At 35.4% G+C, this 20,043-nt stretch overlaps 1 protein-coding gene and 1 long non-coding RNA gene across 23 annotated transcripts in view; one reads left to right on the top strand and one right to left on the bottom strand.

Annotated features, from left to right (window-relative positions):
- LOC125275557 (protocadherin alpha-C2-like) overlaps positions 1-20,043 on the top strand; it is a 198,744-nt gene that overhangs the window by 82,491 nt on the left and 96,210 nt on the right. For 21 of the 22 annotated variants that reach the window (XM_048202637.1, XM_048202632.1, XM_048202612.1 and 18 more), the window contains exon 2: positions 18,925-18,936. In XM_048202637.1, coding sequence (XP_048058594.1) covers positions 18,925-18,936 — 12 coding nt within the window. Of the gene's footprint in view, positions 1-5,296; positions 5,727-18,924; positions 18,937-20,043 lie in introns of those variants that run through there. The other variant, XM_048202646.1, reaches the window with a different exon arrangement.
- On the bottom strand, positions 5,863-10,301 carry LOC125275616. Its single transcript, XR_007186472.1, has 2 exons — positions 9,987-10,301; positions 5,863-7,128 (listed from the first exon to the last, which is right to left on the bottom strand). It is a non-coding gene; the product is annotated as an uncharacterized LOC125275616 (long non-coding RNA).

The raw sequence follows: 20,043 nt of genomic DNA, 5'->3' as shown, positions 1-20,043 counted from the left end.
AAAAGAAACATCTGCAGTAGTGTTTCTTGTCCTTGAAAGAAATTCTGATCTCTAATATAAAAGGCTGAAGGTCTCTGAACCTAAATGATGAAATCATGAGAGCTTTAGAACCTGAGGACTGAACACACACACACACACACACACACACACACACACACACACACACACACACACACACACACACACACACATATAGATGCAAGACTGCATTTGATTTTTTTCTGACAATTTTGAGAATGTGGAGTCAAGATTGAATGTTTTCCAAAGTATTTCATTTTATACATATCTTATACAGCAAAGGACAAAGTCTCTCTCTCTCACACTGAACACTCTGTTTCCCATTCATTCTCTGTCAGGTATCCATAATAATACACCCATTACCCTGAGAAAAGGAGAGTAGAATAAACTGCATTGGGAGCTATGAAAAGGAAATGGAGTGAGAGAGATAAACATAGTATAGATTTGTTGGTCAGCTTGCTGGGGTTTATAAGATGAAATTGATTTAGATGTAGAAGTTGATGCTGTAATGCAGTCAGCAGATGGTGTCAACAGATTCAGTCCCCTGTGAAGAGGACACACAGAGTCATGTGTTTGGTTGTGGGAGGCAGTTTCGGACGCGTGTTCTCTCGGTGTGGGTTGTGCCGTCGTGCTTGTCTGTGGTTTATCGGATTGCCTCTTTCTGTGTAAATAAATGTCATATTAATGAGGTTACTTATGATGGTAGCATTCAGATGACTGGATTTTTTTTTTGAGAGTGTGTGTTTATGTGCTGAGCACCTCAGGCTGTTACTCAAGCATATTTTAGTCCATCAGGCAGACAGGATTGGCCTTATTCCACGTTACTGAACACACACAGCGCATTCCCCACACACAGTGCTTTCATCTCTCTTCTCAGCTATTTTTTCCCTTTGCTATACTCCCTCAGTCACCTTATTTCTTGATTTTTTTTTTGGGGGGGGGGGGGGGGAGAATTGATTTGGAGTTTGATTTTCTCTCTATCTATCTCTCTCTCTATCTATATTAAAAATATAAAAAATATAGGTTTTTTTTTTTCTCCTGTAATTTTTCAGTTGCACTTTTGCATCACTACTAATATTGTATTCTTTTTGATGAATTAGTCAAATGTTTTGCATGTGTAAGTCGCTTTGGAGAAAACATTTGGTAAATGATTAAATGGAAATATAATACAGTATATAGCGATTTGTCTAAGGTTTTTAGTTGCTGTCTGTGTGGATGATGAAATCCACAGTCCTGCAGAGAACACTGAACACAATCAGGTATTGTAGAGGTCAGCAGTATATTGAGCCTCTTCCAGCAAAAACACACACACACACACACACACACACTGATCATAGACCACGATACTGCTCAGCATCTCATTAGATTTCTGCAGTTTTTGAATTTTTTTGTTCAGTGTCTGAATAAAAACTGTGGATTTTATAACACTAAGTCTATTCAGTCGATCTTTGTGTTTCACACATTCAGTTCAGATTCCAAATAAATGCTGATTTATGAATGGTTTGGCATCCAAGCTGTACTATATGGAAATTATTTTCACAACATTAAATTTCATAAACATTTTAATTTTGTAAAATAATCTTTGTCAGACAGTTCTCTCTTTGCCCACCCCAGTTGCTATGGCAACAGCAGAGATAGAACACTTTCTTTGTTTACTGATTCCAGTTGCTTTGGAAACAGAAAGCCTTTTACAGATATTTGAGACTTTACACTTATTTTTAAAGTGAACAGTTTATAGTTTGTTTATTTGTCTGTTTGCTGGACATTCTGTTTGGAGTGGTTTTAATTTGAATCTAGGGTTTGGTGTCATGAGTTCTGCTCTGCTCCCTGTTATGTTCTTCTTTATACATATTCCTGGTTGTATTGTGAACAATTAATTGATTTTTTCTATAATATTTTCAAATGTAAAAAATTGCTTCGCCCCAGGAAACTGTTGTTTTTTTTTTTTTTTTTTTTTTTGGTATTTGGTATTTGGTATATGCTTACATTGATCTTTTTTGCTTTGACAAAATTGTTGTCATAATCATATTTTTTATCCTATTAAATATTTTATTCCTATATATATATATATATATATATATATATATATATATATTTTTATAAAAGAAATGTTATCCTGAATATCTATTCCAACATAGCCTTGTTCATTTACACACACACACCATATATATGGTAACACTTTATTTTAGGCTCTTTTAATTAGTTGCTTATTACCATGCATTTTAATAGGATATTGGCTGTTTATTAGTACTCATTAAGCACATATACTAAAGTGTTAGTACCATATAGTATATGTTGGTACCATATATATATATATATACCATATACCATATATATATATACCATGGTACCATATATATATATATGGTAACACTTTAGTATATGTGTTATATATATATATATATATATATATATATATATATATATATATATATGGTAACACTTTAGTATATGTGCTTAATGAGTACTAATAAACAGCCAATATCCTATTAAAATGCATGGTAATAAGCAACTAATTAAAAGAGCCTAAAATAAAGTGTTACTATATATATGGTGTGTGTGTGTAAATGAACAAGGCTATGTTGGAATAGATATTCAGGATAACATTTCTTTAATGAAATTTGAAGATAATGAACCAGCATTCCATGTTCACAGCTCAGATTTTAGGAGTTTTTAAAGTAGAATGGTTATTACTTCAGAACCATGTTAATTTTGACATATCAAACAGAATTAAAATCAGCTGGCATTTTACTCTCAGTGGCAGAACTGAATGAGGGGTCATTTTAATCTGTTTAGTCGCAGGTCGGTCTGTGCACTGATGTGTGATGTTTTAGTTCTGACTGAAGAAAGCATCACAAATCAAAAATTGTTTGCTGAACTTAAAAGAAAATGAATGGAAATGGTATTTGTTGTCTGTGGACACTGCTGCTGCAATACAAGCTTCAAGATGGCAGAGACTGAGAATGAGTGTACTTATGGTTTTTAACAGTTTCCTGGACATCAACTGGCAGGTGAATGCAGATTTGCTTAGAGGCAACTGCAACATACAAAGCCTGAGCAGAAAAAGCAAAACTGTGGCAACAAGGGCATAACATTATGTGCAGGCCTGGCAGTTCTCTGAATGCATGTATATGAGAGAAGGTCATGTCCATTCTGCAGTGGTTCAGTACTTTAGTGGGTCACCTCAGTTCTGGTTCAAGCGGTTATAAGTAGCTCTGTCCTCTATATCTCAGACTGCAGCTGGCCTCAAGTGTATATCTCACTCTCTCTCTTTTATATAATCTTTGACTTTAAGTCTGTGCTAATCTTCTAAACTCTCTCTCCTAATGGTCATAGAAACTGTCATGTCGGCTTTAGAAGTGTTCATTTTAAATGATGTTACTGTGAGTATTATTATGGGATGCTTTGGTCTATAATGATAATGTCTATAATATCTGGCTTTGTTCATTTACTATAGTATGTACTTCAGTACACTATTGTTTTCTTTTTGTTTTTTTGTTTTTCTGCAAGTGTTTGTCAGATGCTTTGTGTTACATTGCCACATGATCTTATCTTCTGGTATCACTGATATCAATTCTGGTTCATTCGTTAAGTGCATTGTATTGTGGGATACATTTTTTTTGCATGCACTGTGCTCTCATGTTATACACATTATGAAAAATGTTGATGCTGAATGCATATATAGAGAGAGCATAATCAAAATTACATCCTATTAACAATATAGGCTTACATACTATGTACTGCAGAAAGAGTACGCATGCTGTTCCAAATATAGCCTGATGATTGTAACATAGATGATTCTGACACAGTTTCAACGCTACAGTTTGTGATTGCTGGAGCGCTATAAAGCCCACGAGGAATCTCTTAGGTTGAAAGCAAAGCTGTGTGCGGGATGTGGGTGGAGTCAAGGATATGAGATCTATTTTTAGAAGGTCTGTGTCTTATATTCCAGACATTTAAAGTCGGATTTTATTTGTGCTCTGCAAAAAATTATTTTCTTCCTCAGTATTGTTGTTTTGTTTTCCAATAAAAATATTGAAACATTCTTAAATCAAGATACATTTACTTGAGAAGCAAAATTAAGATATTAAATCTGGTTAACAAAAAAAGTGAACAGAATGAATTGAATATGTTTAAAACACACACACACACACACACACACACACACACACACACACACACACACAAAAGAAAATCCATCAGTGGGGTAAAATTAAATTTAATTCAAAGAGAAAACAAGATTATGTTTGCTACCCCATTGACATATTTTTATTAAAAAACAATTTAAAGCATAAATTCACTTTGATAAATGAATAAACTATATATAAAACAAGACTAAAAATACTAAGAAAATCAAAAATCCGTTTTTTTTGCAGTGTGTGTATTATAATGTGTAACATAAAACCAAATTGGGGTAAAACCATGCTGCAGGGAACAGCGCGTCTCTCATGGTATCCATATTTCTAGGCATATTTATAGACGGTCTCTGGAGTCTTTGGCTGTTAGGTCATATCTCCCCTGTGGTCTCTGCACTGCTTGGCATTCTGGGTGATATTTAGTCATGTGAGAAATGAAGGTTTTGCAAGTCAGCATTTTGCTAGATTTCTAGCTTCTTCTGAAAACAGTTTTAGAGGTCTGTTCTACATTATTTCAATGTGAGAGCAACAATGAAACATGGGGTTATGTGAGAATACAGTGCAAAATGTGTCCCAAACAATTCAAATCAAGGAATAACTCGTTTTTATGGGGTGTTGTCAGGCACAGGACAAAGTGCACATTCTTAGCGGGGAAATGGTTCAGCGGGGTTCTATAGAACTCTAGGGTTCTTGACTCAATTTTAAAGAACTTTTAATGCCAAAAATGTTCTATATGAGAAAAAAAATTTCTTAAATGACTGCATAATACTTTCATGTTTAATGGGTTATTTAATTTTTTTTTCTAGTGATAACGTATGTTTATAAGCTGATTAATTCATAAAATGTAATTAAATTAAAATGACCATAAAACAAAATTAATTAAAACTGAATCCCATAAAATGGAATATATATGAAGCGCCTATATATGAAGCGCCTGACAGAACACTTTAAGATTCTATAAAGAACCTTTTCTTCTAAGAGTGTGGAGTTTAGTAGTTCATTATCGGTTGAGATGCATTTTTGCAAATGTTCAGCAGTATTAGTTTCGTTTTCTTTGGCAACCAGAAAATGATGGAAAGTAATTAAAAATACATTTTAATGTTATATTTTTAAAGCTCAGTGATGCATTTTGATCTTTTCAGGATGATAGCAAGAGGAAGGCTTGACGTAAAAGCATGGAGGAGGAGGAAGAACAGTGACTCATCTGTACTGTGTGTGTGTGTGTGTGTGTGTGTGTGTGTGTGTGTGTGTGTGTGTGTGTGTGCATTTAGACTAAGGGCAGGTTCATATATGTGAGTGTGCTGCAGAGACAGCAACCATTTTGAAAGTATTCATAGAACAATATAAGAGTTTATTTTATTAAAGGAGGAGATGTCAACCTCAGAGTCTGTATCATTGTCTATTTTTCTATAATAATAAACACCAGATATAGCTCACTGAGAATGCAATGCCAGACATGTTGAAGATTAGCGAGCAGGCAGTCAATTTGTTATGCACAAGCTGTTTCTGCACAAGAGCAGTTTATTTAGTATGTTGAACCATCTCCCACATTCACTTCCATTCAAACAGGATCCTGCTGTTACATTTTTTAAACCTTGAATGCTGCTCTGAAGGAGAGGCATTGGAGCAAATACCCCAAGAAACAACACTGATTTAGACTCTTACTGTAAATTCTTAAAGCACAAAGGAGGAAAACAAAGGAACAGAATGAAGGTGATGAGAAAGTGAGAGTGTTTATTATTATCCCAATAAAATAACAAGCCAACTGACCAGCAATAACTTCCTCGCCAAAGCCATTTGACTCTCATTTGGTGCTTGTCCAGTGTTATACTTAGATGGTGCATGCAGCTGAAGAAAAATGGCTGCCAGTGCTGATCTTCAGAGTGCTATTTGTGTGGTCATCTGGGTATACTAATGTGTGTATGTATGTTCAAGGTTATTTAATCTTACATTTATGGTCCCGATTCGTGCCTCATTCTCAGTTTGTCTTTTTCACTCATTGAATGCATGGGCCTATGGGAAAGAGTCATGAACATGAAGCCAATCCGTTCACAAAACCTCCTCCCAGACTTACTTCAGTACAGGGCTTTTAAACATGTTCAGGGGGTGGTGTAACAATTGTCCAATGAGAATATACTTTCATGATATAGGAATGTGGTACATATAGAAAAACAAGTCTAAATTTGGTCAACACCTGGTCCAGTGCCCCTGCCTGCCTTGGGCTCCAGTAAGGCCTAAAAAGTAGGGACCCTTTCTTGGCTGCTTTCCAAGAAACACACAAACATATACATTGTGTACATTAAAACCAGATGTGTGACGAAACCATAACAACCAGTCTCCGTTCTACCCTTGCATCCGTGAAGACCAGGTGAGGAAAAACAAGGAAAGAAAAGTCAGGCTGATAAGAAAATCTATCAGTTCCCCCATTTGATCATAAAATGATCACTTAATCATAGCATGACTTTTCCTCACAACACTTAATCACTTTCCTTGACCTTCAATAAGCTTTTTACTATATTCTACAACAGTGGGTAAAAATTCACTGTAGACAACTATTTTGTCCTCTTCCGCATCTAAATGTCTTCGTTCTATGCTTCAGCATCAGGGTGATTTAATCAGTTTCTGTTGAATTTCTCTTTTTGCTGCTAAGCACTGTGGTGCTCGTCGATCCTTCATCTGTTCTTGGATGCTCTTGATCAGTTGGAGCAAACAGCGGGCTTTTAAGCCACCAGTTGAGTCTGTTCAATCTCCTCGTTGGTCCCCCTAAGGAACTCTTCTGCCTCTGCCAGGGTTAGAGGCACACCTGGTGTGAACTCAGGGTGTTCCACTTTTGAGCACTGCACTAGTGTGCTCATGGATCTCGCTCCACCACTCAGATAGTCTTCTCTTGTGGTCACAAGCAGGTGTCAGTCAAATTTGGTTCTATGAAGATACCGCATTCAATCTCCTGACAGCATCTACTCGTACCTTATACCTATATATGATAGATAGATAGATAGATAGATAGATAGATAGATAGATAGATAGATAGATAGATAGATAGATAGATAGATATGGAGACATGGAGGACACACACACAAAATAACAAGACCAAAACAAGACAATAGCATTGTCATTTTCCATACCGTAAAAATACATCAGTACCTAGATTGTAGGACAAACATTTTTTGTATTAAATTGGTGATGAACTGAGAAATCATATTTTCCTTGAGCTTTTGACATATTAGAGGTAATCATAAGACTACCTGTAAGTTTCAGAGCTGAAAAATTCCTGTAACTCCAATAAAAGCTTTAACTGACACCAGACCCAGCAAACGACTTACAACAGCAAAGGATTTACAAAGTGAGGATCTATGACGTCAAAGGGCAGCAATCACCGCCTCCGCTGAAGAAGATCAACGCCTACTTCATCACTGCCTGTTTAGCCCCGCTTACCGATTCGCGCATGACATGCAATAGAATCGTTAGCATAAGTAACATAGTTCTACGTGTTGCTAAACCAGACTGAGCTACTAAGCAATAAACATGCCATTGAGGATTACAAAATATTGTTCAGTGCTTGGTTATGCAACATGTAAGTCACTGTGTTAATTCTAATGCATGATCTGATATTAATGATTCATGTTCAGTCAGATGTTCTTTGTCTGTGTCAGTAAATCAAACACGTGACTAAACATCAACTTGCATAGTTTCTCTTAGTAGGATGAAAATAATCTGTTATTTAACAGTAAATAAATAAGAAAACGATCAAAGAAAGTTCCTTTTGCAATCGTTAGAGCAGCACGCTTAAGCTGTCAATCAAACAGCATGCATTTATAATGACTCAACTCCCATTTTATTCAAAGAATCTTAGTTATATCACGTTTGCCTAGAAATTGAGTTTCAATTACGAGATCACTGCTTTCATTCACTCAACATGTCTGTGATCAGCTACAATGTAATCAATGTAATCATCACTGCAATCTTTCATGCCACAATCTAAATATTTAAGCCTTGAGAGCTGTAATAGTAAAAACGCACTAAAAGAGAAAATAATACTTGGCTATTTCAGATGGAAAGATGTCAGCCAATCACAGCAGTGGGCGTTTACACTAAAGTCTCTCAGCAAACACGCCTCTTAAAACAGAGTGTTCAAACTGAAATCAGAGTAGGAAAAATGCATTTTATAAAATGACAATTTTGGATGTAAAAGCATTAACATCATAAGTGTACCCCAGAAAACATTATAAAACAATAAAACAATGCAGTTCATGACCCCTTTAACAAAACTGCTTTACCTGTGAATGGAAATTTTAAAATGCTGTTAGAGACAAAATATATATTTACTCATCAGCAGTGACAGTAGTAACCTGTGGAAAAAATTAATGTGGGGTGAGGGCTGTCCATTTTTTCATTACCACCAATACATGGAGCAGGGTTTGAACCCATGTCATTCCAGTTTCTGTCATTACCATACATCTGATTTCCTCTTCATTTTTTGCGCTATACAGTGCATTTCAAAATGATTAACCAATGCTTTTCTACATGGACAACACTCAGACCACTTTAAAATGTTAACAATCACAATGTATTTCATACACCTGTCACAGAATTAGCTTGAGGGAATTCTGCAAATGGAATTCATCATGACATTCTGAAAAGGAAGAGTTAGATGTGCACTGCGCAAGTGTGGCACTGCCACAACAACAACCCAGGCCAAGATTCTTAACCCAAATTCATCCATGGCCATTATTCCATTTATTCCATTGGACATTGGACATTATCCAATTTGTGTGCCCACTTCAAAAATTTGTTTACAGCTGTTTATGGCATTTGATTTGCCTTGGTGCACTATCACTCTCACACACTTTCACACTTTTTCACACCCCCATTTTCTGGCCAGAACATCATCTCTTTTTTGTCACTGTCTCCACAGACAGTGAACTGAATAGGGAATGTATATGGTTACAAGTGAAATATCACCAAGTCCAATCGAATAACACCACTTCGATTTCGATGGAAACTACTGAACGTAGGCACTGTGGCATTCCCTGTGCGACAGTGTCTAAGCAGTTAGACTCATACAGTCAGACGAAGTCATACGCAATGGTTTGAGATTTCTTAATATCTAATTGATCATATAATCTTTTAAACCTAGGCATGCCACCGTTAGAAGAACCAATTCAAATTTCTTGAATGCAATTTTTTCATTCATTTGTCCAATATAATTTCATTTTCATTATTAATTTGGTGTTGCTCATGAGCTGTTCTGATAAAAGTTTGGAGATCTCCACATATTTTTGGATCCATGGCCAAACATCATGTAATCGTAATCCCTGTCAATGACAGCATCTGTAATTTCATAAATTAGGAATTAGGCTATTAGTTCAATTTATCCCTAAAAATATAAATAAACCAAGATGAGGTGACCAATATTATGGCTTTACCATCCACAGTTTGTTCTAGGACACTTTGTGCCCCAATTGTAATCTTTTTTGTTCAAATAACTCTGTAACATGCTTTATAGGAAGCTCTGTTTTACGAGCAGAGTCTCTCCCTCTCTCTACACTTCACAGCATCACCAGTGATCTAATTTAACATTTTACCCAGGATTTTATGAAATATCTCCTCACTATAATAAGTCCAGTCCAAAGTTTGAACTGATTTATGAATCAGACCAAACACTTAGCTTCATTTAAGGTTGGACTGGTGCCTATCAAAAGAAAGCAGAGTGTTGTTAGTTTATCAAAGCATAAAGAACTGCTATGAGACCAGTAAATAACCAAGCTACAAATTAATGTGACAAATCAAAATTTTAGGCGGTCTCTGTAGTGCTCATTAAATATGCAGTACCTGCACACAAGGGAAGGGATAGAAGTCTTGCTTGATCTTCAGTCAGTTGAATGCGTTACTTTTCTCAGATTCATCTGGTAGTTCTGAGATTTCTGTAGGACTGCTGTTCTGTAGCACTGGACCTTCTGAAAGAGTCTTTCATTTTCACATGTCGTTCTCTTTATCCAGTGAACTTTGTCAGTCTGTGATGAGGATCTGATGAGAGCACTGGAGGTCTGGAAGATGCAGTTGTGTCTCTGTCTTTCTTCTCAGGACATCTTGTTGCATTGTCATTTCTCCAAGTCCAGCCCCTCTGAGATACAGTACACTGTAAAAAATTACCGTGATTTTAACAGTAAAAGACTGTAAAAATGCTGCGGTGAAAAACGGTTAATTGGTTTACAGAAAGTTTCCGTACTATATACGGTGAATAACTGTAATAGATCTAACGGTACATTTAATGTAATTTTACGGTAAAATACCATTAAATTCACTGTTTTTGAAAGTGAAAAATAACAATTCATTGTAAAATTTACAGTGAAAAAACGTAAATTGACATTCCCACAATTCCCTGCGTGACACTTCACATTTGATATATTTTTGTTGAAATAACTCTGTTTCTTCTTAGTTTTTCTCATTTTTTTCTAATCAGTTATGTACATTAGGGTTTTATGTTACATCTAATGTTGTTAAATTAATGTTTATTGCATTTTTAAAATTTCATGCATGTTACCATGATGGTGTTTAGTGTGTGTGTGAATGACACTGTGTGCACCTTCTATATATTAGTATTGTCCTCCTCAGCTTGTGGAAAAGCTGCTTGTGATGAACTTTGATTCATCATGTGACTCTTATCACCACTGGGTTTGGTGACTGTCAGTGTATTATAAAGATACAAAACAGATATTAGTACTTCATTAGGTTGGTAAATTAACATTATATCAGTTAATGAAATATGTTATTTTACCGTAAATTTTACTGGGATTTTTTTTTACAGTGTACTGAAATCCAATGTTAAATATACATATTTAAAATGTAAAATTCACATGTAACTCCGTAAGTATGTTTACGGTTTGATGTCATTTTTACAGTATTGTTCTGGTAACCACAGCTGCCGGTATTTTTCCGTAGAAACAACGGGATTTTTTTTACAGTGTATCAATTTTCTCTTTCAGGGGTGGAGCTGATGGTCCATCCAGCCGTGTGCCGTCTTCTCTCTCCCTCAGCACAGCATAGTTGTTCTTTATTTTGGCAACATCCTAGAAGCCATGGTCTGCTTTCTAAAATTTTTTCTTTTTATGTTGAGCTCAAAACATCTACTTAAATTAGTCACCCAATCTGGATCTCATTCAACACAATGCAGAAGTTATTCTTCAAATAACAAAATCTTAAAATCTCTGCCATACATCAATTTTCATACTGTCTCCCAGGGATAACAAGTACAAATACAGATGTCTGTACATAACAGGATTATACTATATATTTTATATTAATTTAATATTGTCCTATTTATTTGTTTCTCTATTTAACTCTTGAGATTATTTCATTTAAAGTATGGTCTTTAACCTATATCTAAGCCAAGACTCAGATCAAAATCTCATAAGTCTAATCAGCCAAAATATCTAAAAACAATTGCACATATCTGCGCTATCCCCCGTTGTCAAATATCTAATCAACAGAACTTTGATATTTGACTCCTAATTCACCATGAATTTCACATACAGCTGCTTTTAAGATCAGCAGCCCCTCAGTCTATCACAGGAGGGACAGAACATGATCTGCTTCATAACTTCACTGAATCAAAGAACTTGAATTCTTATTTGTAGCTCTAATATTCTGTCTCCTGTCCAGATCAAATTTTTTAATGCAAATTTTAAAGATTTAATTTAGAAGTTCAAGTTAATGCCTTGCAAGGACTTCACAACACCATTTTCTTTAAAATCATTCAAAATTCATTCAATCGTGAAAAAGGACTGAGAGATATCCTAAGGAATAGGAAAACCAGGAAAAGAAATAAAATCTCTTCACACATATAATCATCTATTCCTTCTTCCCACGCTCAAAAACGTGAGGATAACACTAATGACAAAAAGGGTGATCAATCCTCTTTTTTGTCCTTCCCATATTTATTCAAATACGAGGATAACCAACTTTTACCAAATATGGCAAAAATCGCGGCACGGAAATTTAAGGATAAATTTCTCAACAGACAGTAAGATGCACTTAAGCATTTTATTTCTTACCTGTCTGGAGAAATCCCGGACGAGCCCCCAAATTGCAAGGTTATTTAATCTTACATTTATGGTCCCAATTCGTGCCTCATTCTCAGTTTGTCTTTTTCACTCATTGAATGCATAGGCCTATGGGAAAGAGTCATGAACATGAAGCCAATCCGTTCACAAAACCTCCTCCCAGACTTACTTCAGTACAGGGCTTTTAAACATGTTCAGGGGGTGGTGTAACAATTGTCCAATGAGAATATACTTTCATGATATAGGAATGTGGTACATATAGAAAAACAAGTCTAAATATGGTCAACACCTGGTCCAGTGCCCCTGCCTGCCTTGGGCTCCAGTAAGGCCTAAAAAGTAGGGACCCTTTCTTGGCTGCTTTCCAAGAAACACACAAACATATACATTGTGTACATTAAAACCAGATATGTGACGAAACCATAACAACCAGTCTCCGTTCTACCCTTGCATCCGTGAAGATCAGGTGAGGGAAAACAGGAAGAAACAAGGAAAGAAAAGTCAGGCTGATAAGAAAATCTATCAGTATGTTAGTGTGCTAGTTATGAGTGGCAAGGACATTTGGACAGTGACTCACTCTTGCATGTCAAATACAGGCCCGTGTGTGTGTGTGTGTGTGTGTGTGTGTGTGTGATGGATTTTAGCAGCAGAGACATCAGGGCAGTGTCTCATCCATGTGACATGCACACATAGATCATTGTGTTCATCTCACATTGTGTACACATGAAAAATGCATGCTGAATTGGGATTTATATATATATTTATATATATATATGTATGTGTGTGTGTATATATATATATACCAGCATTGTTTCATTTATTAATGAATTACATGTTTGGTTATTTTAGGGAGGACACATGCATGCATGCACAATCTTCTGCTATTTGTTATTTATAACATCAAGTTGCACAAGCTCTGGTGTGTGTGTGGTCTTATTGGTAACGCTTTACAATAAGGTCTTATTTGTTGACTTTAGTTAATGCATTTACTAACATGATCTAACAATAGCAATATATTTTTACAGCATTTATTGACCTTTTATAATGTTAGTTACAGATAAAAATGTATTAGTAAATGGTGAGATTAACTAAGATTAATAAATGCTATAGAAGTACTGTTCATTGTTAGTTTATGTTTACGAATGTAAAGATAATGTTAACAAATGAAACCTTAAAGTGTATCCATTTTATAAATCTAAAACTTTTGTTTATTCGGAATATGCCAAATCTTGTCTGAAGGCATAATTACAGGGTGAAATCTATGCAATGTTTTATACTCAGCCTTGGTGACTCATGTTTCCCCCAAAATGGGTTTACAATATAGATACATCTGACAATCTGCTCTGTAGTTTTCCAGCCAGTTTTTATTCTCTAGCAGAGCAACTTTTCCAGAGAGAGTTGTTCTTTTGGGGATCGTCACATCACAGTCCATGGAAGCTTTTAATGTCGCTGTGAATTTGAGAGCGTGTTTGAGTCTGAAAAGCATCCTTGCATCCCTTGCACATGAACACACACGCACACACACATGCACACATACAGACATTTGCCTGGAAGAAGTAGGCCAGCGCGATGTGAATAATTTAGTCTGTTCACTGACTTCAGCTTAAATATGGCTAAATTCTCTCTATCTCTTTCTCTCCCTCCTTTTTTTTAGAAAAGAGGTTTTGTTTGGATAACCTTACAAGCTGCATGGTGCATCTCTTTATTTATTTAGTAGCATTTCTTTATTTAAGTAATTGTTCTGTTTGTTTTTTATTTAATAGATATTCTAAATAAGGGGCTGAATACATATCCATAAGTCTGATTGTAATGTATTTATGATGCAGCTAGATGTCTTTTTAGTACATGCTAAAAATGATGTGTTAAAAACAACCCAAGTTGGGTTGAAAATGGACAAACCCAACAATTGGGTTGTTTTAGTTTTCCTCAACACTACGCACAAAATTTTCAGATGTTTCATAATAGTTCATACATCCAACCAAAACTTGAATATATCTGGAAAAAACATTCCTAGCTATTTTTTATTTGCTTTACACAAATCACAAACTTTAATGTACCATTTGTCCAAACAAAATTCTGGAATTTATCAAATGCACATGGTATGCTTTCAATTAGCCCCAAATTGATATCTGCTTGATTAATCATACACACAACACAGGAAATGCAGTTTTCCCAAATGTTTATGCATTTATCACAATTGCATTATGTGATTTGGAAAATATAAAAGGGAAAGTATACATAGAGCAAGAAAATATGCAAGAGAAGCGGAAAATAAAGAGGTGTAAGTGTAAAGGTGGTGGTGTGGGTATAGAGGAAGGGGTGTAATAAGAAGGAAAGGAAGAGAGGAGAAAGTAAAAAAGGAGGATAGGTGAAGAGCTGAGTATAGTGGAGTGCATAGAAAGAGCAAGAGGAGAAATTGTAAGAAGACATGTACATAGTGAAAGTGGACATAAATTGTTTTATTTATAAGAAATTCAAGATAAAATACTTTGGCATAATGTTATGTTTGAATATACATATAAACAAATTTTATAAATATCTGTAGCTTTAAAGCTGTTGAGGTACTTGAACAACTTTTGCCAAGCAATTTGTATATTCTCAAATGTCATGGTGGCACATCTGCAAATATTTTATTATCAACTGACAAGGTAATAACGTTAAGCCTGATACTGTAATGCAACATCCAGAGGACCACAAAAGATCATTTAAAAGATTTTAAACACTTTGAAATGTTATGTAACAACTGAAACTTGTTTACATATTGTTCATGACTCAAAAATATGCATTACATCAGTTTTGAAAATCTTTTTTGAAGCTTCATTTGCTCAATGACCCATGGAAAAACATGACAATAAACGTGTATTTGAACATCTACAGCTGAAAGTGTTCTAAAATCATGAGAGAAAACACTTGTAGTTTTGACTAGAAAAAAATGCAGTGCTTTATTTTGCAGTAAAGTTGAACTGTTTGGCTAAGGTAAGAGTGAGTTTAGATCACTGTGTTAACTGTTTTGAGAGCAGTTACATTACTTTGGAGAAATGTGTCAAATCGACTGAGAGAAACTGTAACGCAGCTGCAGGGTTAAATGTTTGACCCAACATGCTGGACAGTTTTATTTAACTCAACTATTGTTTAAAAATGACTATATGTCTGGCTTAACGTGAACAGACACATAATTACTAGAGGCAACAATAATAATCAAAAGGTGAACATTTATTAATAAGCAATTTAATAAATGTTTATTGTTTAATTTTTATTTATTAAATGTTAATTTATTACACGTATTAATAAATGTTAATTTCCAAAATACTTTGGGTTTAATTTAAGCAAGCAATAATTTTTAAACAATAGTTGAGTTAAATAAAACTACCCAGCACACTGGGAAAATATTTAACCCAACTGCTGGGTTAAAACAAACCAATAGCTTTGTCCATTTTCAACTCAACTTGGGTTGTTTTTAACCCAGCATTTTTTAGAATGTGTTTATTGACTTGACTGTATTTCTGCATTTACTGTAATACATTTTAGTTTTGGTTAATAGAGTTTGATTTTAATATTGAATTTTAAAAGGCTGTCTGATATGCAGACTATTTGCACATGCAGTCATGACAGAATATACTGGCTGTTTTGGTGATTTCTGTACTTATTTTAGTTTGGAATTCTGCTGTATTAATTTAAACATGGTAAAATGGGTTAAACACAGCTTAGTGGTCGCTGAAGCTATCATCAGAATTAGCCAAAATATTTTATAAATGAACACTTATTGGATAACATACACAGCTTGTTATTATTGTTATACATTATACTTTTCATCATTGTAGCACCATATTTGCTGGTTGTTTCTAGTTTTGAGAATGATGGTGGTTGGCATGCAGGTGCAGGGAATTAGCATGGTTTTTCAGTGTGTCTGCCGCTCTCTAGACACGTGTGTGTGTGTGTTCATTAGACCTGATAGCGATTCTAGCCACATCCTTCTGCAGCTGCTCCCTCTGAAAGAAAGCTGTGTGTGTGTGTGTGTGTGTGTGTGTGTGTGTGTGTGTGTCAGCCATGAAAGACATTCAGATTATCTTAGGTTCTATATCAGTGCCAGATTTGCATTTGTCAATTATCTTCATTCTTTTCCACTTTACTTCATTCCTTTCTCAATTTATCTCTTTCTGTATTACTTTGTTTTTACTGTGAATCAATTAAAAGTCTAATTTCATTCTCATTTCTGCTGTTTACGCGGACACCTTTTCAAATCATTCCTATTGATGAACCTGAACATAGTGTTTACATGAATGCCTAATAAAGTGATCGGGTTGATGCGTGTTTAAATGTCATAAGCCTCAATTTGGATTTGATCTTTTGACATGTGATCACTGCATGAATATACCACAGAGTTTTCCACTGTTAAGATGCATGAGAGTCCAAAGCAAGGAATTGTGGAACAACATTGTCCTGCATCGCTTCACAGACCATGAGCGCAAGAAGTTTAGAATCACACAACCGTCATTTATGACACTATGACAACAACAATAACAAAAGCTCGTTCCATGTGTCATACGTCACGCACATGTGCAAAACTTTCAGTTTCAGTTTTCAGACCAATCAAGTGTTTACATGCCCTATTGAACAGATTACAGATGGATTATTTTGTTCCAAATGATGCCTCATACTTCTCTCTCTCTTTCTATTCCCTAATAATTATAATATAAATACAGATGATAAACCTGTAATGGTTTATTATGTGTATCTCTGTGCGTGATTGTACTTGCTTTGTCCTTACGAGTGAGTTTGATGGTCAGTGACCTTTACTGAAGGTAATCAGAGCATTGGCTGTAATGTGGACTTGTAGCTGAGGTTGACAGTGAGGTTAAGTCATCGTCCTGCCTGTGGGTTCGGCATCAGTGATGAAACATTCTTTTCTATATGATCAGTCTTGAGTGCAAAGCTATGAAAGAGGTTTTATATGCTCTGTGCATTCATTTAATTCAAAGCTCACTGACCCTTGGGGATTCTGTGAAAATGATTTATAAAAATGGATTACATTTTCAGGACATTTTGAAATATTATAAATGTACATTTACTGATTACCTGTTAGATCTGTAAAGATTAAAAACGTCTGATCTAAAATGTCTCACAATGATTATAGTTTATGTGTGTTTTCTGTTAAATTCAGGTGAATTTCAGGGTTATTAGGACACTTTTTGCCATTGAGATGACTGGGAAAACGTGTCCTAATCAATTTGTATTCACCCTTCACTGTAGCAATGTTATTTTAAGCATCGTCAAGAAGACAGAAAAGCATTTGATTCATTCTGTCAGTCTAATAATGAACACTGACAAATCGTGTTTAGAATGCTCGATCTGTCATTAGGGAATGCGCAAGTTAGCTGTGACCTTGCGCCGTTCACAATCACTCTATCACATGTGGTGAGTGTCGATATTTTCATAATCGCTTTAAAGAGAGTCTTGTTGGCTGTTTGAATCATGCATTGTAGCTCAGGTGTTTTGAGGTTAATTTGGTCCAACACACTTGCCGTAGTCCCTGTGGTGTTGATGTGTGCTTTTGGATTAGGCCTGTCAGCATAACCAGAGAGACGGTAATCCAACTACGAGCTTTCTAATGGGATTACAGAGGGAAGTCATCAGCTTTACAGTGGTCTGAATGGGGAGAGAACTTTACCCAGCGTGCAAAAAACCTGCCGTACACGCGTACATACAGTACACACACACTTGCAGAGTCCTTCGGGAGCCACTAAAAACTGTACAATTCATTCACTCACTCTGTTCCCACTGCCTAATTTGGTTCTCACACACTTATCTATTTTTCCTTCTCACTCTCTCTCCACCTTTTAATCCCTGTTTAATTTCCCTTTATCTTTCATTTTCACTCCCTCACTAACCCCATTCTTTCACACCACTGTTCGTTTTTCCTCCTCCTCAATTTCTCTTCTCCTTTTCATTTTTTTCCACCATTTTCATGGCTTACTTTGATCACACTGCTAATCGTGTGTATGTGTCTCACTGGCCTTGGATGTTCTGTTATCTTTATATTCATAGTTTGACTCAGAGAGGCTTTTTTTTTTTTTTTGGAAGTCTCTGGTGAGGATTATTGTTAATGCATATTCTGTTTTGGGCTGAAATTTTTAAAGTTGCACCAATGGGTTTAAGGTTGCAAATGTTTCACGCTTTGACTTTCTTAAGCTTTTCAGCTGAAATGTATATGTTCGTCTCAAAATATTTACCTGGTACTTCTGAGATAAAATACCAAAGGCATATTTAGAGATGTACGAATTTACTCTGTTGTATAAATTACATAAAACATATAGAAGATTGATATGTGATCTAAAACCATGGTAAGTGGATGGTGGATCTGTTGTCTGACTTTGGCTTCCTGAAAGATTAAAACTGAATATTTTCATACCGAACTAGTAGCTGTCTTACATTTCAGAGTTCAAGTTGGTAGTTCTAATCCATATTTAGTAAAAATATGTATTGTTTCATTTCCTTAAACAATTGTCTTTTTAGGTCTCCTTTAAGGAAACTCCAAACGTCCATCTGTGTGTCTCAGCACAGCTGGGCCTCTGACCGGATCTCACATCTGTTTTTGATTTTGAAAATTTGTGCACTGCAAGATGTTGTTTTAGCAGAAGTGAAGTAATAATCTCCTCTTTTTTCTCTTCTCTTTTTTTATCACTCTCTCCCTGCATTTGCTGCATCCCCAGAGCACACTCAAGGTAAGACCATGATTTTCTTTTAAAGTAGATTTAAAGTGGTTTTAAAAGTTTCTTCCAAAACACCTTAGAATAATTAGAATCTGAGGCCCTTGATAATGCATGAGACCAAGTGAAATGATTAAGTTTTGATGAGGAGAGTGAAAGATGATGTTCCGCTTGTGCGTGAGAGAACTGAACTTTTGGAACACTGGGTTCTGTTTTTGTCCTCTTGAAATGTCTGGAGTGTTCTTGCTGATGTCATTCTGCAGTATCCCAGCACACACTCCTGCCGCACTGCTCTATATATCCATTCTCTCACACACATTAACCTTTGGATAAAAATGTACACTGTATCTGCATTTACACACCATCCACAGTCACGCATGAAACATACACCACCGAGGATACATAAATTATAATTTGAAGGTGTACAGAGCGGGTGGACTATATTCTCTTTGCGAGTTTTGCAGGTTAGTGGGTTATAAAGAAAATGGGTCAAATAGGTTTGTTGCAACAGCAGGTCCCTAGATCACTATTAGTTTGGCAACAATATATATATATATATATATATGGACCACAAAACATAAGAGCCTTTTTTTTATTATTGAGATTTATATATCATCTGAAAACTGAATAAATGAGCTTTCCATTGAAGTATGGTTTGTTAGGATAGGACAAAATTTGAAAATCTGGAATCTAAGGGTTCAAAAAAATCGAAATATTGAGAAAATCGCCTTTAAAGTTAGCCAAATTAAGTCGTTAGCAATGCATATCCACTCACAAAAATATATTTTTGATATATTTATGGTAGGAAATTTACAAAATATCTTCATGGAACATGATCTTCACTTAATATCCTAATGATTTTTGGCATAAAAGAAAAACGATAAAATTTGACCCATGCGATGTATTGTTGGCTATTGCTACAAATATACCGTGCAACTTATGACTGGTTTTGTGGTCCAGGGTCACATATACATACTGTATATACAAAATGTTATTACCAAACTATACATGCCTATATGTTATAGTTTGGTGACAAAATTGTGTATATGTATATACTGTATACACACACACACACACACACACACACACACACACACACACACACATATATATATATATATA

Source organism: Megalobrama amblycephala, linkage group LG9 (assembly GCF_018812025.1).
Source record: "Megalobrama amblycephala isolate DHTTF-2021 linkage group LG9, ASM1881202v1, whole genome shotgun sequence".
NCBI classification, from domain to species: domain Eukaryota; kingdom Metazoa; phylum Chordata; class Actinopteri; order Cypriniformes; family Xenocyprididae; genus Megalobrama; species Megalobrama amblycephala.
This window is presented reverse-complemented; position numbering and strand designations above follow the sequence as displayed.